At 47.0% G+C, this 25442-nt stretch overlaps 2 protein-coding genes across 3 annotated transcripts in view; one reads left to right on the forward strand and one right to left on the reverse strand.

Annotated features, from left to right (window-relative positions):
* CUL4A (cullin 4A) overlaps positions 1 to 128 on the reverse strand; it is a 57067-nt gene extending 56939 nt beyond the window's left edge. The window contains exon 1 of one of the 2 annotated variants that reach the window (XM_046664522.1): positions 1 to 128. The gene's annotated coding sequence lies outside the window, so the exon portion shown is untranslated. The other variant, XM_046664523.1, reaches the window with a different exon arrangement.
* A 142-nt stretch (positions 129 to 270) lies between these two features.
* On the forward strand, positions 271 to 24392 carry PCID2 (PCI domain containing 2). Its single transcript, XM_046664525.1, has 14 exons — positions 271 to 459; positions 9062 to 9151; positions 11095 to 11168; positions 12282 to 12347; positions 13512 to 13553; positions 14547 to 14601; positions 18205 to 18308; positions 19122 to 19197; positions 19910 to 20051; positions 21212 to 21312; positions 22273 to 22346; positions 22501 to 22626; positions 23459 to 23582; positions 23934 to 24392. The coding sequence occupies exons 1-14, from the start codon at positions 271 to 273 to the stop codon at positions 24021 to 24023; spliced, it is 1353 nt and encodes a 450-aa protein (XP_046520481.1). The 3' UTR covers positions 24024 to 24392.
* Positions 24393 to 25442: the final 1050 nt, after the last annotated feature.

The following is a 25442-nucleotide window of genomic DNA, read 5'->3' on the forward strand; positions in this document are numbered from 1 at the left end:
CCGCCGCGCCGGCGCCCGCGACCCCGACCGCGACCGCGACCGCGGCCCCGACCGCGACCCCGACCCCGACCGCGACCGCGACCCCGAGGCTCGCGAGCGTGGCCGCCGCGGGCCGTGCGGAAAGCGCCACGCAGCAGAAGGGTCGGCGGCGCGCAAGCCCTGTCGGCTCCGGCGGCCCGAGCGCCCAGGGGCGCGGACGAGGCGTCCTCGCCGAGGGGAGGCGGGGAATGGCGGCCGGACCCCAGCCTTCCTCAGCCGGGGCGCGCCGCCATGCCGGCCGGGGCTCGCGCTCCCGCGGACGCTCTCTCTCCGGAACCGACGTGCGGGGACGCCGGGGACGCGGGGCCTGGGACGGACCGCCGGCCGGAAGTGACGCGTGGCTGGGCGCGCAGGCGCCGTCCGGGACCGGCGGTGGGGGCTGCCATGGCGCACATCACCATCAACCAGTACCTGCAGCAGGTAGAGGTCGCGCGGCCCGTCGCGCGCCGGGGCGGGCTCTCCTCCTCCTCTCGGGCCTCCGGGGCCTCCGGGCCGGGGTCGGCACCGCGGGCCCGCGCCAGTCTGCTCGCCGACTGTGCCTGAGCCCTGGCCGCCGGCGGGCAGCGGGGCGAGGGAAGCGGCAGCCTCCCGGGTGTCGTGGGGCCGCACTTAGGGGCGTGCGGAGTACGAGCGGATCCCTCACGGCGCGTCGGCCGCCCCTAGGAGCGGGGCTCGGCCATTGTTGGCCTGAGCTCGGGCAGGACGTGGGGTTTTGTTTCGGACGGACGCTGGTGGGCGTAGGAGACGGGGCCAGCGAGCAGTCCCGCGCGCCCCGGCGCAGCTCCCGCGTGGACGCGCGCTGTTGGCCCCTGGGGGTGTCGCAGGGGCTTCGCCGGTACAGGCTGTCAGCGGCAGAAGCATGGTTCAGACACTGTTTATGGATTCAAAGCGCTCATTCTTCCCGCTAGGCTGTGCCACTTCGCAGAACTGGAGCCGTGGTTGTAAGGATGAGGAAAAGAGGGGGTGGATCTAAAAAATGCCTGAAGGAAACGTCACCACGACTTGGAGATTAAGAGTGTGTGGTTGAGGGACCGGGAGGAGTCAAGAATGGTTTCCAGGTTTCCAGCCTGGGCAACAGATGAGCAGAACAGATTTGGAGGAAAAAATCAGTTTAGTTTTGGACATGTGGAGTTGGAGGTGGTTCTTGACAACCAGGTAAAGATATCTAGTTGGCAGTTGAAGATTGGTTTAACGTGATTGGGACCATTAGTTGCTCAGTTAATTGAGAAAGTTGGTTAAGACGGGAATCATGAAAAAACAGATACATGCTTTTATTTTAATTTGAAACATACAAATATACATTCATTTGCCAATCTTTTGATTGAGGCCTAAGACCTCTTCTTTAAGGATAGATCTGCCTTGGCTTTATCCTTGTAGTTAAACATTTTCCAATAACAGTTTGAAGTTGAACAAGAATATAGACATCTGAGAACCAATTTGAATACAGAATCTCTCTAGAATTTTGTTTTTCTTAATCCTTTTTTTTTTCTGAGGAAGATTTGCTCTGAGCTAACATCTGTGCCAATCTTCCTCTATTTTGTATGTGGGTTGCAGCCACTGCATGGCCGCTGACAAGTGGTATAGGTCTGTGCCCAGGATCCAAACTCTGCCCAAGCAGAGTGCGCCGAACCTAACCCCTAGGCCGTGGGGCCAGCTCCAGTCTCTTACAAGTTTCTTGCCCACACCTAATTCCTTTTTCTTTCTTATTGCTTTTTGACATTCTGTGTGCCTCGAATGGTGGCTGACCTGTGTGGATGCTCAGTCCAATTTGGTGACTGGATAAATGGTGGCAAATAGAAGGAGGTGAAGCCCACCCATAGGGCCGGGTGTAAACCGGAGTAATTTGCCAGGCCTCAGACCTCCTCAGTCTAGTGAGCAGTAAGGTTAGGATTCGTACTGGTCTGTCTGACTCCTCTGTTTCACTAGACTGCTGCTTGGCCCTGTTCCCTGTGTTCCCAGAGGAGCACTCTGAGAATCCCTCTTTTGTCTGTCTTGGTCGATGGAGCAGTGGGGTGGTAATGAGAAGCAGCACAGGGATGTTCAGTGCACGTTGAAAGCTTGCAGAGAGCCAGGCCCTTGTGTGTGGTTATCACTGCTGTTTTTCTAGGAGCTAGGTCTGTTGCAAGCCCCGTTTTGCAGAGAAGAGCAGTGGCTTTCCAAAGTCATCGGCAAGTAAGTGGCACGTTCACATTGGGAGTTCCAGCCTGAATCCATGCTTTTAACACGAAGCTCACTGCCTCTGTTAACCTAAGTTTCAGCCAACATTTCCTGTCCTAGTCAGAACCTGCCTATTTCTCAGTTCCCGAAGTATACATTTTTTGAATCTCAGTGACCTTGGAATCAATCTCAGTCAACTTGGAAACATATCCATTCCTTATTTCACTCCTTCACCATACCTGCGGCCTGCTGCTACCTGTGGACAAGTGCTGTGTCTTTCGTTCTCCATGTGTTCTGTCATAACATCCTATTAGTTGTTGGGTCTTGGGTTTCATTTTACCCTCCTCATAGCTTAGGAGTGCTCCCCTCAGGTTCTTAGGTGCTGGCAGGATACACGCAGTTCCTGGGTCAGAGACCAAGGACCTTAGTACTCAGCATAGCAAGCAACATGGCATCAGCATGATGGTATTGCCATGGCCCAGAAGGTCACCTACACGTGCATCTGAGACAAACATGGAACTTGGGAAACCCACTCATTCTATAGCAGGCTGTAAGCGAGTCTACTTTTTGTCCAGGGTTGGGGGTGGGGGAGACATTACTTCATTTCTCAAGGTGTCCACCTGCATAAACAGCCCTGAGTAACAGCTTGAGTGAGAGCCAGTGGTCAGGGCCTCTGCTATGCTGGCACACCCAGTGCAAGAGGCCCGAGGAGGGCTGTCTCCCAACAACCAGCTGAGCCAAGCTGTGCCCTCATCTAGTGAGGCCTCCTTCATTCAGTGCTCTAAGTGTCAGCAGGCTTCCAATTTAGTTTCTGTTTGGAGGGGACAGGTTGAATTAATTTCTCGTACGTCTCCCCCAGAGGGGGCTCTCTTCATCATTTCGAGTATGGTTTTGAGGGCTGGTATTATTTTTTTAGTGTCCTTTATTTCATTCTTTTGTCCGTTCCACACACTTTTATTTCAGATGGCAAATTACTTTTTAAAAACTGTGTCTACAGGGGCTGGCCCCGTGGCCGAGTGGTTAAGTTTGCACGCTCCGCTGCAGGCGGCCCAGTGTTTCGTTGGTTCGAATCCTGGGCGCGGACATGGCACTGCTCGTCAGACCACGCTGAGGCGGCGTCCCACATGCCACAGCTAGAAGAACCCACAACGAAGAATACACAACTATGTACTGGGGGGCTTTGGGGAGAAAAAGGAAAAAATAAAATCTTTAAAAAAAAAAACAACAAAAAAAACTGTGTCTACATTAAAATTTTTATTTTCCTCTAACTTTTATTCTGAAAAGTTTCAAACCTACAGAAAAGTTGGAAGAAGTGCAATGAAGACGTGTGTACCCCTCACCTGGGCCAGCAGCCTCCCTTGTCCTGCCTCTGAGCACGTGAACCCCCTGAAAGGCAGTCACTGACGCCCTGCCCCTTGCTGGGATTCACCCAGGCCAGGCTTTTCCTCCGCATACCTGCCGTCCCCTTAGTGCGCCCGAGAAATTGAACGTCAGTGTTAACCTCAGTACTTTCTAATATAGAATCCGTGTTTTAACTTCATGTCCCCCCAAAGCGTTCTTTAGAACTTCTTTTTTTAAATCCAGGATCCACATGCATTTGGTGGGTTTCTTTCTTTGCTCTCTAGTCTTTTATCTAAGCATCTTGCCGTTTTCTGGGAGGAGGGGGTCTTTTGTGACATTTAACCTTTTTTAAATGTCCAGACCAGTTGACTTGTGGATGTCTCAGTCTGCCTTCATTTGCCTGTTTCCTGGTGGTTAGGTTCAGGTCAGATTGGCAGTAGGTGTCATGTGGCCTCACTCAGGAGGCTCGTGTTGGTGACACTGACTGGGTGGCTCGCTGGGAGAAGCTGTTAGAGCTGCAGTGCTAGCTGCCTTTCCCACTGTAATTAGCACAGTCTGGGGTCATTCGTGGCCCTTTCCCAAGGCAGTTATTATGTTAACGTCTGCCAAGTGGTGATTTTCTATCATTCTTTCTACATTTTATTAACTAGTATTTCATCACTTAAACATACTTTCCCCTGTGCCCCTCTTTTAAAAAGTATCCTTATGGATTATTTTTAATGCCAAGTTATAATCCAGTACCAATAATAAGAATATCATTATTCTTTTTGAAGCTCAAATTGTCCCAGATTTGGTTTGAAGGAGCCCCTTCAAACTGATTTCTGTGGCTTTTTGACGTGTCTCCATCCTTCTTTGACCTCTGTCTTGCTTTCTGGCACAATAACGTATCTGCTCCAGGCTCTTAGTTCTTTCCCTGTCCCAGCACTAGATCGGTCTTTTCTCTAGGGAGTTCTGGTCCCTTTTAGTGGGGAATGAAGTTTAGAAAACAGTCTGAGTGCTAGGTGTGCACATTGCTGCCAGCGAGTCTTTACTTCTAGGCCTTTTCAGTGGATGGAGCTAATAAATGTTTTTTGTTTTTTGTTCTTTTTTTGGTAAAGAAGATTGGCCCTGAGCTAACATCTGTGCCAGTCTTCCTCTATTTTGTATGTGGGATGTGACCACAGCATGGCTTGATGAGCGAGCAGTGTAGGTCTTCTGCTAGGATCTGAACCTGCGAACCCTGGGCCTCCAAAGTGGAGCATGCAACTCAACCACTATGCCACCTGAGATGGGCTCTTTAGAAGGTGTGTCTGTGGGTATTGAGATATCCATCAGTTTCTTTTGTTGAGTGTTTTTTAGATTGAAAATGAATGTTAAATTTATCAAGTGCTTCTTCGGTGTCTATGGAGATGGTCGCAACATTCTTATTTGGGTATGACATTAGGAGGTGATATATTCGTAAGTTTTCCCATCTTTAATCCTCTGCAGCCTCCTCTGCATTCCTCACGTAAATCCAGCCAGTCATGGACCGCTCTCTTCCTGTGATGCTGGACTCTGTTTAGTCCCATTTCTTTCTTTATTCCTTTCTTTCCAGTTTGAGATTTACATGTACTGTGTGCTGGAAACCTTTCCACATCAGTTCACACAGACTGACCTCGTGTTGTATTTCAGATGTGGCATACTTTAACTGTTGGACAGCTCTCCTTTTTAAAACAGATTTTATTTTTTAGGACAGTTTTAGATTAACGAAACATTGTGAAGATAGCGCAGAGTTCACGTCTGCCCTGCACCCAGTTCCCCCTGTTAATAACATCTTACATTTTTGTGGTACATTTGTTACAATTCATGAACCAACGTTGATCTGCGTTTATTTAATAAAGCCCGTGCTTTATCCAGATTTCCTTAGTTTTTAGCATCTCACATGATATTTAGTTGTCGCGTCTCCTTAGGTTCCTCTGGGCTGTGACAGGTTCTCAGACTTTCCTTGTTTTTCATGCCTTGACGGCTTTGAGGAGGACTGGTCTGGTATTTTGTAGGATGCCCCTTAACTGCAATGTGATATTTTTCTCGTGATTAGGCTGGGGTGCTGTGTTTAGGGAAGAAGGCCCCAGAGGTTGAGTGCCCTTCCCATCACGTCACATCAGGGTGTGCTGTCACCAGGCTCGTCACCGTGGGGGTCGACCCCGACCACCTGGCTGAGGTGTGTTTGTCAGGTGTCTCCACTGCACGGTTACCCTCTCCCCTTTCCGGGTCGTTCTCTTTGGAACCGGGTTGCCATGTGTAGCCCACACCCAGGGGAGGGAATATTTACACTGGTTCTCATAAGTGAGACGATCTGTAACCTTCCCTCTGTTCGGTCTCCGTCAGATTTTGTCTCAATGCTTTGTTCTCTTCATAAAGAGAACTTGTGAGTTGTCCTCTTTCTGCCCCTGGGGTGGACAGTAGCATCGGAATTACCCATTCCGTAAAGGTTTGATACAGTCCCCCTTTGGAACCGTCCAGGTCTTGGTGCTTTTGGAAGGAGTAGCTCTTGGCAACTTTTTCTCTTTCTTCTATGGAAGTTGGTCTGTTTGATAAGTTATGTGTTCCCTGAAAATTACCCATTTTACCCAGGTTTTCAAACACAATTGTGTAGTTATACAAAGTAATTGCTTACGATTTTTAAACTTTTCTTATTCCAAGACCATTTTCCCCTTTCATTTCTTGTTTTGAGTCTTGGTGCGTCTCTTCTTTTTCTTGATGAGGTTGGCCAATGGATCCACTTTGTTTCTTCTGTTTCCAGAAACCAGTTTTTAACTGTAACTCTGGTGGTTTTCCAATTTCTAATTCATCATTTCTGCTTTCATCTCTATTTCTTGTGCTTTATTTCTTGTTTAAAAACCTTCTGAGCTCCTGCTTGAGTCCCTTATGTGTCACTCAGTCTTTGGGGAGATGACGGAGTGAGTTGGCTGGTCTTACCACTTCCCGTCTCTCACCTGCGATGTCCTCTCTCCCTTCTGACGCCGCGTTCCATCCTCGTCAGCATCACGCTCCAAGTGCTCCTCACCTGGACGCCCTCTCGCTTCGTTGCACCAGCGTGGCACGACCAGATCCTGGTTGGCTCCATCTTTTCGCCACGTCCCTGCTTGTACCTTGGGAAATGGAGACAGGCACCACGTGTGTCAGTCAGGTCTCAGTAAACCTCAAAATACACTCCAGACACGCTGTTTTGATTTGTGTGTGTGTGTGTGTGTGTGTGTGTGTGTGTGTGTGTGTGTGTGTGAGGAAGATTGACCCTGCGCTAACATCTGTGCCAATCTTCCTCTGTTTCTTTTTTGTATGTGAGATGCCACCATAGTATGGCTTGATGAGCAGTGTGTAGGTCTGTGCCCTGGATCCAAACCCACGAATCCCGGGTTTGCTGAAGCAGAGTGTGCAAACTCAATCACTACGCCAAGGGACTAGCCCCTAGTAAATGTATTTTTAAGGCATTCTGAGTTCCAAGAGCAGATGATCCACCCCATGGATCAGCTTGGAGCCTGGAGGATGCGAGTTGACCAGCAGCAGGTGAGAATGAGAACTTCTTCCTGGGAGTGCCCAGAGCCAGGGAGTTTCGCCCGACAAGCCCTGCAGTCCCTGGACCAGGCCCAGAGGGCACTGCTGGACGGGCTCCCCGGAGTGCAGCCGTGTGGTCCAGTGCAGGGTGTTTAAGTTAAAAGAAGGAAGGTTCTGGGGCGTGATGTATTCTCGGTGACTAAGGCCAGGCACTGGGTTGCCTGTGACCCTGGCTCCCACTGAGGACGCATCCATTCTTGGTGACTAAGGCCAGGCACTGGGTTGCCCGTGACCCTGGCGCCTACTGAGGACGCATCCCTTCTTGGTGACTAAGGCCAGGCACTGGGTTGCCCGTGACCCTGGCTCCCACTCAGGAGCTCATTGTCCTTGGTGACTAAGGCCAGGCACTGGGTTGCCCGTGACCCTGGCGTCCACTGAGGATGCATCCGTTCTTGGTGACTAAGGCCAGGCACTGGGTTGCCCGTGACCTTGGCGTCCACTGAGGACGCATCCCTTCTTGGAAGTTTGCGGTAGCCTGTTGCCATCCCTCTGTTTTCGTTCACGCCCCGTGATGGGAACTTTGCAGGCTTTCTTAGCTTCTGTGAGGCAGGGGCACAAAGGGGACCAGTGTTCTGTGGTTACTCCTGATGCATGCAGTAACCCTTTTGTTTCTTGTAAGGTAAAACCCCAGGAGTGGGGTTGCTGGCTCAGAATGCAGGCGCATGCGTGGTTTTGTTGGATGGTGAAGTGGCAAGTTCTTGGTGATGTAGTTTGTCTCAGGAAAGACGTGGTAAACTTCCCCAGTCAAGGCCCCGAGGGGTGCAGCAGAGGTGGAGTCGGGTCCTGTAGGGTCCTGGCAGCCTGGGCCTCTGTTCCTGCGGCCCTGGAGGGTGGTGGGGGAGTGGCGTTGCTCCCTTTGGCAGCCGTACCTGACAGCTTCCCGAGCGGATGCCCCCCTGCCCCTGGCAGTGTGGGAGGCCTGTGGTTGCTGTATATTCTTGGCAGCACTTAGTGCGGTCAGCCCTGTCCACTTTGACTCTTCTGTGGGTGTGGACAGGGATCCCGTTGCATTTCACTGGCGGGTAGTGACGTGAGCACCTTCTCACGTGTGCCATTTGATGTCCTCTTTATGACCTCCCTGGTCAGAGTCTTGTGTGGGCCTAAAATTTATGTATCTAATTTTATTGTAGATAAATTGTACTATGTATGCAGCTTCATGCTTGGCTTTCTCTTCACTTATATAAATAGGATTTTTATGTCATTTTTTGGTAAATATAATTTTAAAATATCATTTGGTTTTCTGATTACAAGGTGTCTGCTGTAACACAAGACTGCAGCGTAGAAATAAAGTCTCCTCAGGCCCCCAGCCCCACCCCTCTGGCCAGGGGTCAGCTGCTGTGGTGTGGGGGCCTGCGTTTCCTCTTCTGCCGACACATCGTACCGTTTCTCTTTTTCTCCTGGATCTACTTACACAGTTTTCCGACTAACTTTTTTTTTCTTACCAATAAGACTATTGCGGGCGTTTTCCCATGTTGTCACATCACAGCACTCAGGTCATTATTTGTGACTGTGACATCGTTGATTCAGCATTGCCATTCCTGTTTTATTTTGTGTGTACATTGAGTGGAAGCCTTTTGAATTTTGGATAGATGTGATTTTTAGGCTCTTTTTTTCCATAAGCTGTATCAGTGAATTTTCAAATGTATGTTTGTATGACTCAGTAAAACTAGAATAATTCACCTTCATTAATAACTAAATAATAAACCACTAGCTTATTCTGGTTTTTCACTTTTTTTAACAGTAAGTCACCTATTTATTTGCTTCCAGAAGATCTCACTTTGAAATGGATATTTGCTGACTAGAGAGAATACTGACTTGTTGTATTTCGATTATTCTGACTGCTTTCAAGTAGGGAAGAATGAATTTTAGTGGTATACATTGTGTTGTTTAGGTTCTGTTAGAATACAGTGTTTTATTTTCTCCTGAGCTTTTCTCATCTCAAATGCTTCAGGTCTACGAAGCAATCGACACCCGAGACGGGGCGTCCTGTGCAGAGCTGGTGTCTTTCAAGCATCCTCATGTTGCCAACCCACGGCTTCAGGTAGGTGAAAGGAGGGCACACAGGTGTCTGAGAGGGCTGCAGGGTAACAGCCTTCCTGAGAGAAGTTCAGAGCTTGAGTAAGAAGGAGACTGACATTGCTGCTCTTGTTTGAAAATGTCAAAGCTCTGTATGATTTATGTTACTCCAGCTCATTTATTGAGCACTATGTGTCAGATACTGTCCTGAGACAATGTGTCTCATCTTCCTATATTTAGTTCCCACACCACTCTGAGGTTCAGGCAGGTGCAGCAGCCTAACAAGGTCATCCAGTGGACAGGCGATAGGACTTAGGCTCTGCCCAGCCTGTCTGCCCCCAATCCCTGAGATGTGCCATGTTGTTGTAAGTGAAGTTTCACTGGGGCAGAGCCACGCTTGCTCGTTCATGAGCCGTCTGTGGCTGCCTTCCCGCTGCGGAGGCACAGGTGGACAGAGGTCTGTGACCTGCAAAGCCTACACAGTTGACTGTCTTGCCTTGTCTAGAAAGCATTTGCTGACTCCTGCTCTAAAACATGAGTGTGCTTGTTATAGAGGATAAATGATACCCAAGCAGTATTGTCTGTAGAAAATAGTGTTGATATTTTGTGAAGTCCCCTGTCGCCGTTGATCCATTGGAGTGTCTTTCTATCAGAGAACTCAGTTTTTCCTCTGAAAGAAAAAGGGGCTTGTATACTGGTGATTGTATTTGGCAGCACACAGTCTGTACCTCAGACCAAGTAAACCAGTTTCTGGGTGCAAGCTGGCTTTTTTTTTTCTTCAAAGATTGGCACCTGAGCTAACAGCCGTTGCCAATCTTCTCTCTCTTTTTTTGTTTTCTTCCTCAAATCCCCCTAGTCCGTAGTTGTATTTTTAATTATGGGTCCTTCTAGTTGTGGCATGTGGGACGCCACCTCAGCGTGGCCTAATGAGCACTGCCATGTCCTCAACCAGGATCCGAACCAGTGAAACCCTGGGCCACGAAGTGGAGCACGTGAACTTCACCACTTGGCCACGGGGCCAGCCCCGAGGCAGGCTTTTGTAAAATTTAAAGTTTCCTAGGTTGTTCGACGGTGCAGGCAGTGTTGAAAACCACTGCTCTAGATAGGAGTTCTTGCCGGAGACGTGACGAGATTCAGGTTCAGCTTGCAGGCCAGGCGCTCCGCAGCTGGTGCTGCCTGCTTCCTGCTCTGTCGCTCAGCCACACGCGTCTCTGCCCGTTTGTAATCCAAGGCTGACCCGTTCGCTATAGAACTCCCCAGTAGCCTTGCATCTGATGGTTCCATCCACTGGTAGCCGGTGTCTTCAGTCAGTTATTTCATTAGGGACTGCGGAATGGTGATTTTTCTGATGTTGTCATCTTTCCTCCCACATTTGTATGTGTAGATATGCATATGTATTTGTTGTACTGGTGTACTCACTGATTCCTTTTTTTTAAATTCAATGTTCTATATAATCTATCGTGATGCTTATATTGTCTAAAATTTGGTCATTGAGAGGTAATGAAAACTTAGAAATAAACGTGAGCTAGTCTAGCCCAGGACGCAGAGAGGGTGGTTCAGTCACTGGGAAGCGAGGAGAGATTCCTAACGTGGCATTGTCTCTCACTCAGTCGGCCTTTGTGTGATGTATTATATGCTTTATTATGCCTTATTTATTAACCATATAGTTGGTGCTTAGGAAGTATTTCTTGACTGGCTGGCTGTTAAACAGTGAGATAGATATATTATCTGGCCTGTGGTAGACGAGACGGCCTGTGTTCCTCTGGTACCCACACCTAGGTCGTGCTTCATAAATATGTGTAGAGGTGGTGAGCCTTTCCTTTAGAAGTGCTGAAGTGTAAAGTGTTACTGTTAACTCTAAAGTATGAATTCTTTTGAAACAGAGGTTTGTCTAAATCTCTTTCTGCACGCTGTGTTCTCTCCTTGCCTGCTGATTTTGTTTCTGTCCTTTCTCTTCTCGTCATTTAGATGGCCTCTCCAGAAGAGAAGTGTCAACAGGTTTTGGAACCCCCTTACGATGAAATGTTTGCCGCTCATTTACGGTAATCCATTGGTGAGGGTGATCCCTTAGTGGGAAATGCAAGCAGACCTGGAAATGGCTGAACTGAAGGGATTTTATTTCACAGCATCTTATGCTTGCAGCAGTGAATAATTTACTTTGAAAAAGTAGAAAATTGCATTTGTAATTTCACTTTGGTAAAGCCTGTGAAAATTTTGTGAAGTTTAAAATACTTTAAAATTTTAATATGCTTCTTTTCATTTCAAGGATCATATGTTTTTAAAAGTTAAAATTAAATTGTGACCATGTATCTCTATATATCTATTGTGTAATACTGTAAAATCACTTACTACTCACCATCTCGGCTGCGTAGTGGTCTTTTGTTTCGGAGGGTGAGAGCCCACTGTTGACTAGCATTTTTCATGGAAGTATGCCCATTTTTTTACCTCTTTACCTTTCCCGCAAAGAGACGAGCTGAGCAAAGCAAACGAAATCCTGCTTTCTATTTACATTTCAGAGCTCCTGTTTCATGTCCAGAGCATCAATTCAGGCAAAGCTGGTGTCCTAGAGCCTGTGGTGTTTGATTGCCCTGCTGCCTCGTGCCTCCAGTGTCTCGGAGCAAGCTGGAGTGTGGGGCAGGTTGGGGCAGACCTATGAGACCTGGAAAAGCTGGGGTGCCACTGTGCTCCTGTCATGGGAGGCACCTGCACTTTCCTAGCCTGTGCAGTGTGCCGTGGGGTTCCAGGTTTGGTGATGAGCTGACTAGTACTGACTCCACCCAGCCAGGCATCTAGTTTGAGTGTCATTGCCTGCTGATCCAGGAGAGGGCCATACTGTGTATCAGTGCGTGTTGCCAATAAAACCTGCTGCAACTGGGTTTTTTCTTCTGGGGCTTGCAAGAAAAGTCTCAAAACTTAATGCAGGTTTCGTCTTATACCAGCTTGTTCTGGTGCCAGAAGTCATTCGTGTGTTTCTTACCATCCCTCACCTTTTTGTAACCTGCAGGGCAGGAGCTCCTGCTTTCACTCCTGGATCGGGAGAGAATAGAGTGTGATGGAAGAAAGGCGTGTGGTCTACAGAGTTCACGTCTAGGTTTTTATCATGTGAATGCACTTTCTTCTGCCTCTGTCCTCAGTCTCCAACGTTTCTTTTCCAGGTGCACTTACGCGGTGGGGAACCATGACTTCATAGAGGCGTACAAATGTCAGACTGTCATCGTCCAATATCTTTGATCATTTGTGTTCCTGTTCAATTTATAACACATGCAGTGGATTGTTTGGGATTTAAGATCTTGAAACATTGGGCCAATTTTATTCATACCTTTAATTAGAAAGGAATTAAAACCTTTTGGAAGAGAAACTCATTTAGCTATTTCACTCGGGTACATAAATTTACCATGGACCTTAGGACTGTTGTCCAGTTACTTATATAGTAAGGAAGAGCACTGGTTATGATTAAGGATTTTATTTAATTATGTTCTGAAGAATAATATTTTGTTGCCTTTAAAGCATTAAGTATTTTACAGGGACTGGTTAGAACTCCAGCGTCCAGGCATGGGTGGACAAGAGTGGACTCAACACACACTGTCATTTAATGACGGTCACTAAAGACTTGAATCAAGCAGTTTCTGACTGAAATCGTTTGTGGTGTATTGGAGCTAAGGACCTAGTCAGTGATCTTCTAGCGTGGATATGTGTCTCTCGACCTCAGTTTGCTTATGTTTTAGCCGTCTTGTTTAAATATACACAGAAGAGAGTCAGTTACTAACTAGCTAAACCTCCTTTAAATTCAGGAATTCTATAATCAATGAAATAAACTTTATACTACAGATTCCGAAGTCCGTTACATATAACTTGTGATTATCTGGGCTTAGAGAAACCAAATAATGTTTGAAATTGCTGATTAAAAAACTCTTATAACAATAGTCTTTTCCTTAGTTTGGAGAAAGTATGTAAGAAATAAATATATCTACTACACTTATACCTAACAATGCTCAGATATTTGTAGTGTGGGCTTATATATTGTTTTTCTTCAAGAACTTACTGCTGTGACACATAATCTTCTAAATGGTGAGCAGTATACCCTAAAATTTAAAGTCCTTCTTCTTCTTGGGGCTGGCCCCGTGGCCGACTGGTAAAGTTCGCGCGCTCCACTTCAGTGGCCCAGGGTTTCGCTGGTTCGGATCCTGGGTGCAGACGTGGCACCGCTCATCAGGCCATGCTGAGGCAGCGTCCCACATGCCACAACTAGAAGGACCCACAACGAAAATACACAACTATGTACTGGGGGGCTTTGGGGAGAAAAAGGAAAAATGAAATCTTTGTCCTTTGCTTTTGTGTGTAGCGTAACTTGAGTTTTGTGTGCGATGCCCTCCTTAACACAGCACGTCGTTCCTGCGGGCATTTCAGGCTCACAAAGAAGAGAACTGGTAAGTGTGAACAGAAGTAGCTGGAGATTAGCAGATGGCTGTTTTTCAGAAGCTTTTTAGAAATTTATTCTAAATAAATATTTATGTGTTTTCTATAGGGATATTTAATATCACGTGTTGACATGTGATAGTATAAACACGGATAATGGAGTTTTAATAGTCAATGTAAGCCTAGGTGGCAGATCAGCTAGATGATTTGCAGTGTGTTTATGTAAAGATGAAGTATTATTTTTATTTCAGTCCTCTCATGACCCCCAAAATTTATTAAATGCTATTTTTTTCCTTCAGTTGTCAATTTTGAATTTACTTTTGGTTTTAAACTTGGGTAAAAGAGAAGAATCAACTACAGTGCGTTTGGGGTGATATAATACATAGTAATTGGGTTATTTTAAATTCCTTGACAAACTAATTCTTAATTCTATGATTTATGAGTTATTAACAAACTGTAGGTAAATACTGAAATTTTGTTTACACTAAAATAACTGAAGGCTTGCAAATACCTTTTACTGAAAAAACCAAAACACTCTTTTATTTAAGTGAACGCTTACCTTACACGTAAAACTAATACTGCCAGCTGGATTTTTGAAAGATTGTTTTCTGACATTTTGTCTATTACACATCTGTGTCCTGTTAGGAAATCTTACTAGACTCCATCTTGTTTCAGTGGAGCTGTCTGGATAATGGTGGGGAGTTGAGGGGAAGGAGAGGGTCCTGGAACAGCCTGCGGGACCCCAGGTAGACAGGGGCCTAGGCCTCTGAGGAGGTCAGGGCAGTGGGCGTGAAGCATGTCCGCGTCTGGCCTCTGCTGATCAAGAGGGCAGGGCGCTGCAGCCTGCCCGGTGGAGGTGAGGAAGGCAGCAGTGCCCTTGGGCTCTTGGAGGGTGGTGACCCTGTTCTGGACAGTAGCCCCAGGTGTGGTGTTGTCCCACTCCTGGTGGTGGGATCTGTGGCCTCAAAGCCTCCCCAAACGTCCTTGCTTTTCCGCCCCTGCAGGGCTCTGCCTGTCATGTATGCGGTGGCACTTGACCTTCGAGTATTTGCCAATAACGTAAGTTTAATTTCTATCACTTTTGTTTTAAAACCCAAGCTCGGTGTCAGTCTGTTGCTTAATTTCATGTGATTTTGTTTTTGTTTTTTTTTCTGGTGAGGAAGATTTGCCCTGAGCTAACATCAGTTGTCAATCTTCTCCTTTTTTTTCCTCTTTGCTTGAGAAAGATTAGCTCTGAGCTAACATCTGTGCCCATCTTCCTCTATTTCGTATGTGGGATGCCTCCGCAGCATGGCTGATGAGTGAAGTAGGTCCACGCCCAAGATCCGAACCTGTGACCCTGGGCCATGCAAGTAGAGTGCGCGAGACTTTAACCACTCAGCTTTGGGGCCAGGCCCTCGTGTCGTTCTTTCCAAGAGTTTTAGGAAGTGACTAGGGTTGGGATGTATCTGTTGTAGAGAGCAAAAGAACAGGGGATGGCTTGACTCATTGTTCTTTCTGGGTTGATGTGAACAGATTTAAATAAACATCAGTCTTCACGCTTTAGATGTAGAGGGAGTTGTTCTGTGTGTGGTTGGCCGTTTATGGCATGCACTGTTTTTAAAAGGGGTGGAGCGATAATAGATGAGCGGTCCTGCGTTTTCTGTTCAGATGTGGCTTGCCTCCCATCTTAAAGAATCCCACCTGAGTGGGTTCAGACAGTAGCTAAGGGTCTCTCTGTGTGAGGAGATGAAGAGCCTGGATTTTGTGGGGTTGATTCCCCTTGTGGGTCAGTATAAGCTAGTTTTGGAGCAGCGAGTCTCAACTTTTTGGTCCTAACACCCTTTTACAGTTTTAAAAATTATTGATGAGGGTCCGGCCCAGTGGTGCAGCAGTTAAGTTTGCACTTTCCGCTTCTTGGCGGCCCGGGGTTCGCCGGTTCGGATCCCAGGTGTGGACATGGCACTGCTCAGCAAAAGCCATGCTGTGGCAGGCATCCCACATATAAAGCAGAGGAAGATGGGACAGATGTTAGTTCAGGGCCAGGCTTCCTCAGCAAAAAGAGGAGGATTGGCAGTAGTTAGCTCAGGGTTAATCTTCCTAAAAAAAAAAAAAACAATTATTGATGACTTCCAGTTCCAGACAAGATGGAGCAGGCACGTTTGTCTGCTCCCTCCTGCTGGGAGTTATGAAGCTAGTGAGGCCCTGAGAGCTGGAGAGAAGAAGGGGCCGACTCGCAGAGCAAGGGGCAGTGAGATCCCTGAGCTCCTTGTCTGCCTCCTGTTTGTCCTGATGTTCCCAGAGAAGCCTGAGACCCAGGAACACCAACAGGCAGAGATGAAGAAGACCCAAGGAGAGCAGGAAGCGGGGGCAGCCCAGCAGGACAGACCCTTTCCACAATTCCTGCTGCACTCCACACAAGTCTGCAGGTACCCCCCCCCCCCCACTTCAGCAAGCCCGTGGGGAGCTGGACCCGCCTCACCCCGTGCAAAGAGCTGGAGCCCCCGTTTCCCGGCGAGCATGGTGTCAGCAGAGGCCCACCGACATGCGATAAATAAGGTCCACAGTCTCATGACATCATACCTCAGATGTCCAGGATATAATCGAAAATCCCTGTCATACCAAGAATCAGGAGAGTCTCAGCCTTTTGAGATTTTGAGTGAGGAAAGACAATGAACACAACACCAAGATGACACGAATGGTGGAATTCCCTGGCAGGGTTTGGCACCAGCCATCGTGAAGAAGCCCCAGGAGCAGTTGACAGGCTTGAAACAAAGGAAAATGCAGACAGCCTCAGCAGAGAAATGGGAGTTGGAAAGAACCAAATGGAGGTTTTAGAACTGAACGATATAATAACAAGTAGAAATTATTGAGGACCCCAAAGAGCTTCTGTTTATATGTGTTATATCTGTATTTACTGTATTAGAAATTTGAACTGGGAAAATTTTTAGTTTTTATTCATCTAAAATAATAAATCTTTACATGGTAGCGTAATTGACTTTTTAAGTAAAAAATAACTATATTTTCAAAATGAACAAGATGTACTAAGAAGAGTGGCTTTTTTACATTTTAATCTCTAATGTCGGGTTTAACAGAAGACTCACGGATTCTCCTGTCTGCTTCTGCACTCACTCTGTGCTGTATGTTGTTTTGGTTGAACGTATGAGGACAGTGGGCTCACAGATGTCGATGGAAAAGGGTGGAGTATTTTAGTGGCCTTTTTGGATCATTGTAGATATCCTTTGAGCTACACCAAAACTCCAAGAGGTCCTTGTTAAAGGTTAGTCATGTTGTGGCCTCTGAAGCTTAGCAGTGAACTTTTTCTACTGTTACATCAAAACCCACTGGTGTGTCACACACTTTGAATGGATCTTATACCCTTGCGTGATTTTGTAACATCATACGTTGATCATCTGGAAAATTTTGGTTCACTGAGTTGTGCAGATGTTCCAAATGTTGACGTGCATCATTATGTAAAAAACCAAATGTTTGAAAAACTCTCCGTTTGTTCATGTCTCCAGTGACCTCATCAGAAAAGTCTTGAAGCTATGGAAAGCTGCCAAGCTCATGGTGTTTAATACAAATTTTCCAAAATTCTGTTTTTTTTCTTGAAAGCACAGATGTTCTCGTTGGTAACAAATGCTGTCAGTTTGCCTAGAAGTGACAGGCTTCTTTCATTCACTTTCAAGCAAATTGTCCCCAGAGCCCACACTGGACCACCACGCTCGTCTGTCAGTTTTCTGTCCATGTTCCAGCTCCACTCCACTGGCTGCTCAAGTGCTTTTCCTTAGACAGCTGTCATACTTCAGTGTGCAGCAGACCTGCTTTGTACACGCTTCGTCACGCTTTGTACCTGTTTCATCACAAAGGATATTGAAAATGTACATATTCAAGGACCAAGACTTAAAAAATTGATATGTCTGCCTTAACAGGACACTTTAAAGTGAAATGAGCTGTACCGTTGATTGACTGCTTGAGGGGTTGCAGGTGTGTGATGCTGAGGGCACCGTGATGAGGGGTTGCGGGTGTGTGATGTCGAGGGCACTGTGACTACTGGTTCAGTTTGGCGCCACTGGGGAGGTTCCCGTGGTTCCACCCGCCTTCCATGCAAATGTCAGTGCAATATAAAAAGAAAGAATGGCTCAGTGTTATCGTGAAATACTTTTGACCATGTCAGTCATCTGCAAACGTCTTGAAGGTGCGCTGGGGTTTGCAGGCCACACTTCAAGAGCCTGTGTTGGGGAGAAGATGAGAGGGAGAAGACAGGTTCTTCTTTCACCAAGACTGTCCCAAAAACAAGGAGAGTCAGACTTGGTAGTGACGTGGACACCTATCAAAAGTGTTTCCAGGGCTTTGACTAGCGATGCGTGGGATGGTGAGTCCAGTGACTGAGTAAGGAAGGGCTTCTTAGCAGCACAGGGCCACATGCCATGCAGGCTTCAGGGTTGGTGACTGACTTACTAGCTGGAACTGGCTGAAGAGAGATTTGATTTGTGGAAGAGGTGGAATAAGCTATAGATTTCTCAATTTTTAAAAATACTGTAGTGTAGACATGATTTCTTCAGAACCTTACGGACTCTGACTCTTGGTTGTAGCCATTTGTGCTTCTGGCTGCACTGTGATTTTCTTTTTAATTAAGGAATCAAGAAGAAATAAAAAATAAATGTTTTTCTGTTCCATTAGGCAGATCAGCAGTTGGTGAAGAAAGGAAAAAGCAAAGTCGGGGACATGTTGGAAAAGGCAGCTGAATTGTTGATGAGCTGTTTCCGCGTCTGTGCCAGTGACACGTGAGTGAGGCTTTGGATGGAGACATCCCCGTGGCCCATCACAGCACATTGCCCTCCTGTCCTTTGTCTGTCATTGACGTTTATTTTTAGTTCGACCCATGTAAGCTGTATCAGTTTTTCTTGTCTTTCTTTTTTTTGGTGTGAGGCAGTGCATTTCATTGTCAATTGCATGCATCAGTAAACTTTTCCCTGAATACTTCAGATTCTCTTTTGTATTTTGAGGTAAAATTTTCATACAATGAACCACACAAATCTTAACTGCCTATTTGCTGAGTTTTGACAAGTATACACACTGTATAACCCAAACCCCTGTTGAGAGAAAGGACCTTACTGTCAGCATGGTCCTGGTGTTTCCCACTGTGGATCAGTTCTGCCCACTTGGTGACTTCATGTAAACGGACCTACACACCACATGCTCTGTGTCTTCTTCTTTTTGAGGTTCCTCCATGTTGTTGTGTCTTTCAGTAGTTTATTTTGTTGCAATAATAAGAGAGAATACTTTTTCCATGTTTCAGAAATGCTTCATAACAATTAGCCTTTACATATATTGCTGCAAACTAGTCAGTTTTCACCTGCTGCAGTGAGGGGGTGTGTTTCCCAGATGTCTAGCTGGGGTTAGAACTCCTGGTTTGGTCTTTTCAATTTTACCTGTCAGATAGGACATCTTCTTTCATAATGTTACTGTATTTCATGAATATGACTTGAGCTGTTGGATTTTATCTCAAGATTTTAATTTGTTCAGGCAGTTTATTTTGTGATTTATAAATAAAATTTTTATTTCCTATGTAACTTTAAAACATTATTTTTCCATAGTCGCGCTGGTATAGAGGATTCTAAGAAGTGGGGGATGCTGTTTCTGGTGAATCAGTTATTCAAGATTTACTTTAAGGTATGCTTCTGTTTGAATACTGTATAATATATCTTTTTAAGTTTTCTTTCTCCCCATCTTCCTGGATATCCTTTCTATTAATTACTACTAGCCTCCCTGACGTTGCTTGGGAAATGGGCATCACCCAACCATACTCATAACCCTAAGAGGTACCGTTTGCCAAGCGCCTGCTAAGTGCAGGCCCCGTGGTCCCTAAGAGGCACCGTTTGCCGAGCGCCTGCTAAGTGCAGGCCCTGTGGTCCCTAAGAGGCGGTCTCGTCAGTGCTTTGCAAGTGTTGTCGCACTTCAACCTCAGTGCTGTGAAGTCAGAGCTCTTGGCTCCAGGGAAGCTAAGGCACCGACAGTGAGGAGTGTGCCCGGGTGGGACTGGGCTCTGAGGGAGGCCGCAGTCTGCAGCCTTCTGCCTGCTGTTAGCGTAACCGGAGCCGAGTGGAGCAGATGCGTGTGTGGGTAGATAAAGCAGTGAGCCTTTGCCCCGCCAGGTTGGCCCGGTGCAGGGGCCTCCCTCGCACACCTTGGGTGGGCCTTCCAAAGGGGATGTAACCTATGCCGTGCAGCTCGTGTCTAGTTCTTCTTATAAATAATGAATTTTGATGATCACTAGTGCGGTTCCCACTGTAAGGAGGTATAGACTTGGTAAAGTAGAAGTTTGCGTTTGTCCTCCCCGTCGTTTTCTTTTAGTAATACTTAAAATGCTTGTGATTTGTTATAGATCAACAAGCTCCATCTGTGCAAACCCCTGATCCGAGCCATCGACAGCTCCAACCTGAGAGACGATTACAGCACCGCGCAGAGGGTGACGTACAGGTACTACGTTGGGCGGAAGGCTATGTTCGATAGTGACTTTAAGCAAGGTATGTTGTTAATGTTTCTTCCAGAATCTTGAAGACATTGCATTCTGAACAACTTAAGTGATATAATTTCTGAAAACATAATTACTGCATTTTATTATTACTTAAGGTGGAGTATAGGTGGAAACCATGTCCAAGTTATATTTCTTTTGTTAACTTTTAACAGTAAAGTGGTTAAAGGAGAATCCTAGTGGGAGTTTCTTAATCCACACTGGGTGTCTGAAATACATGTGAGAGTCTCTGTTGTCATGATGGCCCTTTTTGTGTGAGATGATTACACACCACTGTCTTTGCACTGAACAGAAGTAATGTTTTCTCCCATTGCCTCTCCTGGTCTCGACTCAGAAATCCCACGTGGAGCGGCCAAGCGGGCGGTGGGGACATGTCCTGGGACTGTGGTCAGCTTTGGGGTTTGTGTCCACGAATGATGGCCTCGTTGCCACATCAGAGCTGCTCTTTCATGAAATCACATTATTTTGTAGTTTATTCCATTAACTTTCTCAAGGACATGAAGCCCATTCTTTTTCACTTTAAATTAGGTGATTAGCTGGCATGAGGCTGTCCTTTCCGACCTCTCCTGTTGTACTCAGACCAGACTTTAAAGTCACTTCTTCAGCAGCGTTCGCACAGGAAGTGGCATGCCTTCAGGCATCACAGGACACATGAGATCGCTTTCTCTCTGTGCGCTGTAGCAGGGATCCTCCACGCACGGGGCCAGCAGCTCCTTGACAGTCACTGCTCTGGGTTTTATACTGTGGCGTTATACAGACCAACTTTTCATTTTCTTTCACAAAATTTTTAATGGATCTACAGCTCTCAAAGAAGGGCTGTCCTTGGTTATTCTCCATCAGTTTTTTTTCTTTAAAATATGAAGCATAAGAATAGAAGCTTTTACATTATATCCTGTTGAAGCCTCTCTAGGTGTCGATATGTTTTTCCTCTGAAGAGTCATTGAGTAGTATGTTTGAATACCTAACCCAGCAAGAAAGCCTTGGTTAGTAAGAAGGGTAGAGGTGTGCAGGTTCTGAGGCCTTTGCAGCCTTTGTGTAAGGAGAAATGTTGGGATGAGGCGCAGGGGGGCTGTGGCAGCCGAGTGCTGTGCAGAGCGCATGAAGGCCACTGAGCCTGCCTTGTCTGACTCGTTGCCTTGCCCGCGTCCGCAGCGGAGGAGTACCTGTCCTTCGCCTTTGAGCACTGCCACCGCTCCAGTCAGAAGAACAAAAGGATGATTCTGATATACCTGCTTCCAGTGAAAATGCTGCTGGTGAGTGACTATTACTCAGTTCTTAGAGATCTCGTTGCTTTGAAGAAGTTGACAGACTTTGTAAAATACAGCAGATGGTGTGTAGTTGATCACAGAGGTGCATGTGAGCGCACCCCAAAGATAGAGGGAGAGTCAGCTTTTGTGTGGCCTGAGCCGTGCATCTCCGTGACTGACACTTCCTGGCCCTTCTGGAGAGACTGTGCTTCCTCTCTCTCGCAATAGCTAACCCAAAGGTTTAATGTACGTAAGACAATAACATGAGTGCGTGTTATTTCTGTTCCCCATAAAAATCTAAATTAATATAAATGGGTTAACCAAGAAGTGAAAATATCATTCCAGCCTGTCTGCAGATATCTTATTTGGTCACCAAAAGTTATTTTTGATACTTGAAAAGAAATGACAAGTAACTAGCAAGTTAATTGACTAAAACGTCTTCAAAGTCATAGATGGAGCTTCCATTTAAAAAATTGTTTTTAATTATCAAAGCAATACACATATGGTTAAAAGTTAAATAGTTCAGGGTAGAGTTTGTAACGATGTTGTACCTGCCCCCCCCCCCCCCCTTTCTAACCCTGCTTCACAGAAGTGACCAGTTTTAAATTTTTTAGCTGCTTATTCTGGAAGATGTTTCCATATTCCTAAATCTTATACTAGTATTTCTTCAGTTGTCACTCCCCTCTTATGATATAAAGCATAAGAGACTAGCAAAGGTCAAGATCAAGGTCAGATGTCACTGAATGACAAAGCTGTATTGTACCCGGGTTTCCTGATTTCTAGACCAATGTCTGTCTTTTTCTAGCATATTATGATCTTTTTCATCTTCGTTCAGCTACTTAAGAAGATATTCTAAGAAACACAGGTTGCATGTTTTAAAACTTGAATCCTTGATAAGAATTTTATCTAAGACGCTTCTCAAAAATAAAAGGGTTCTCAATCTGGAAAATTAACTCTCGGTCTTAGGGTCATATGCCAACCATTGAGCTCTTGAAAAAGTACCATCTCATGCAGTTTGCTGAAGTGACCAAAGCTGTAAGGTAGAGTGTTCCACCTTTTCCACTTGGGATCTTTTAAAATATGAAGTTTTAAAAAACGTCACGCATGTCATGTGAAAACTAACTGCTTTTTGATGCCGTCTCGTCCTGGGATTTCGTTCTGTGCCCGCGCTTGTGCATCCTTCACCGTCCCCAGCGAAGGCAATCTCCTCCTGCTGAACGAGGCTCTCACAAAGCACGAGACCTTCTTCATTCGCTGTGGCATTTTCCTCATCCTCGAGAAGCTGAAGATCATCACCTACAGGAACCTTTTTAAGAAAGTGTAAGCAAAGTGTTTTCTTTCTGATAAGTTTAAACTCTGGCATGACTCATGCAGTGGAGTCGCCAGGCTGTGGAGGGCCTTCCTGTGACAGGTGCATGTCCTGAGATGGCCTGGGTGTCCGTCCGGGGACTGGCCAGCACTTCTCCTTTAATTCTGTGGGTGCAGCCACACTTCTCCGAGCAGGCGAGGGCTCTGCCTGCCCTGTGAGAAGGGTGATCGGGTCGTGTGTGGTAAGAGGGCTTCATAATGGACGCTTCAACAAGCCAGCCCTAAGAAGCACGTGCTGCCCGTTTTATCAGAGCGCCTGGGACTCAGTGCTCCGTTCCTTTGTCCGTGACCCGCTGGCCACCCTTGCTGCCCCTGCTGACAGAAATGGACTCTTTCTGCACTTGTTCCTTTTCTTCCGCGTGACACGAGGAGTTGACTCCCTCGGGCCTGGTCTCAACAGGATCACGGTTAATTCACCTTCAGACAAAGCCAGGCTTTCTGTGGCCGGGGGCAGTATCCCAGAGTGAGTCCTTGAATCTGGAAGACACTCCACTGCGAGGCGAGTCCTCATTTCAGAGAGGTCAAAATGCGAAAAGTTGCATCCTAGAGTCAATGAAACATTCAGTAGATATAAAAAATTACATTTGTACCATGGCTTTTTAAATTGAAAGTCAGGGTTGTATTCAAGAGCTCTTGTTGTTAGAGTGTGTCTGGGAGGTGAAAGCTTTCTGTCCCTTTGGAACGGGGTCTGTCAGGCGCTGTCCTGCCTCAGCCAGCGCTCCTTTTCCTGGCCTGTGAGGACTTGCGTCCTGTTAGAACCAGTGTGACCTGTTTCCTTCTCCAGGTACCTGTTGCTCAGAACACACCAGCTGTCTCTGGACGCCTTTCTGGTTGCCTTGAAATTCATGCAAGTGGAAGACGTGGACATCGACGAGGTCCAGTGTATTCTGGCCAACCTGATTTACATGGTGTGTGAGCTCTTGGTCCACTAGTCGGGTGCGGGCTGGAATTTGAAGCTTTGATACCATGTCCTTAAAGACACCTTCAGGCCCTTTGCTTTTATGAAGGCATTTTCTGAGAGAACTGATTTACTCCTGGGAAATACATGATACTCAAAGGGCTTTATGGGGTGTGGTGGGTGGATTTAATAGGTATTTCTCTATTTTCCACCATATATGTGTTTATTCATTGTCCTCCCAGTGAATCGAATTGCACAATGACGGGGGAAGAATGCTTATGCCCTGGGACTAAGTGGTTAACTCACCCAGCATCCTCAGTGTAACTCATCGGACACACACACCCGCCTCTCTCCCCTGCAGGGTCACATTAAAGGCTATATCTCACATCAGCACCAGAAGCTGGTCGTCAGCAAGCAGAACCCCTTCCCTCCACTGTCCACAGTGTGTTGACGCGCAGCCCTGAGGAGGGGAGCCCAGTGTTCCTCCCGTTTCCAGTCACGCGGACGGAATCAGTCCTGGGCCGAGACGTCCTCTGCAGCCGGGTCTCGTGGGCTCTTTCCCAGGGATGCTGAGGCTGGGTCTGCCAGCACACGGATCCCGTGAAATCTCCACCCTCACTCATAGGTGATGTCAACCTCACGGAGACCTGGAGTTCCTTTTCAGAAAACGCAGACGCCTCCATTGGCTCTGGAGGTTGGTGAAACCCTGTGAGGGGCTCTGTCTCCAAGGCAGCTGTGGTTTACTTCTTATAAGTGTTGTTCACAGAGGCATCTTTGTAACTTTTGTATAATTGTTTCTATAAAAAGCATTCTGAGTTTATACAAATGGCGTATTTTTTATTATATCCTCTGGGTTACATCAATTTTTATATGTTAAGTTTGAACATTTTATGTGATCAAAATGCTTCAGGCTTCTTTTTACAAACTGAATGGAGTTTGGTTTAAGTTTTCCGGGTATTTAGGCTGCCACTTTTCAAGGAATGCACGTTTCCACTGTTTACACAAAACTCGCTAAAGAAGAGAACTCAGTAAGCTGTTTCAGTTCATCTGTGCAGAATTACCAAGTCTGAGAGCTGCTTGTCCCTTTGTGCAAAGGGAAGCTGCTCTAGAAACTGCGGGTTTTCTCTTGTTCTCAGTCCACGGCTCAGCACCAGCTCGCGTGTGGGCCCCAAGTGAAGCGCCTCCGCTGCTCGACTCAGCAGCCAGGGCGCCTGCGACAACAGCGCTCCCCTGGTTGCTCTTAAAGCTGCAGTCTGGTCGGGGCTCAGTGGGAAGTTTGCTTCTGCTCCATGTGGCCTCACCTGGGGCTCTGCTGGCGGCTAGGTGGCCCACTCTGAAAGTGCGTTGGCAGCGGGCCCTGGCCTGGTGCTCAGCGGGGCTGTGGGCAGGCCTTCAGTTCTTCCCCCCATGGGCCCCTCCAGCTGCTGCTGGGCTTCCTCCTGGGACAGAGCCTGGTCCCCAGAGCCAGTGTCCCAAAGGAACCAGGTGGAGCTGGATCCCTTATGAGCCAGTCTCCTCAGTCATGGTGGCCCCTCTGCCCTGGGCACGTTCAGAATCAAGCCCCTCTGGATGTGGCGTGCAGAATGCAGTGTGTGCCTGGGGGTGTCCTCGGCCTCTCGAGCTGCCTCTCCCCCCAGCTCCCTGAGCAGAAGGTACAGCCACGGGCAGGCAGAGAACACCCTCACGCTGCTGGTGCTCCGGGCTTGGAGCATTGCCTGTCTCTGTTTTCCGGGGCACTGTTCTCAGCATTGACCTGCTACTCAGCAGGAACTGTAAACATCCTTCAGCTTCCAATCCGCAATGTGAATCTTGGAACTTCTGTGTGCACACCCCAGTTCCATTCTGGGTTTAATAGCAGTAGAAAGCTGAA

The sequence above is a fragment of the Equus quagga genome, chromosome 6, assembly GCF_021613505.1.
Source record: "Equus quagga isolate Etosha38 chromosome 6, UCLA_HA_Equagga_1.0, whole genome shotgun sequence".
In the NCBI taxonomy this organism is placed as follows: domain Eukaryota; kingdom Metazoa; phylum Chordata; class Mammalia; order Perissodactyla; family Equidae; genus Equus; species Equus quagga.

Bases quoted from the DNA above. Each gene is read 5' to 3' on its own strand.
- PCID2 (XM_046664525.1), top strand. From the start codon at position 271: ATGCCGGCCGGGGCTCGCGCTCCCGCGGACGCTCTCTCTCCGGAACCG. The intron at 13,554-14,546 runs GTAAGTGTGAAC...CCGCCCCTGCAG, and splicing joins GCTCACAAAGAAGAGAACTG to GGCTCTGCCTGTCATGTATG. The intron at 20,052-21,211 runs GTATGTTGTTAA...CCGCGTCCGCAG, and splicing joins CGATAGTGACTTTAAGCAAG to CGGAGGAGTACCTGTCCTTC.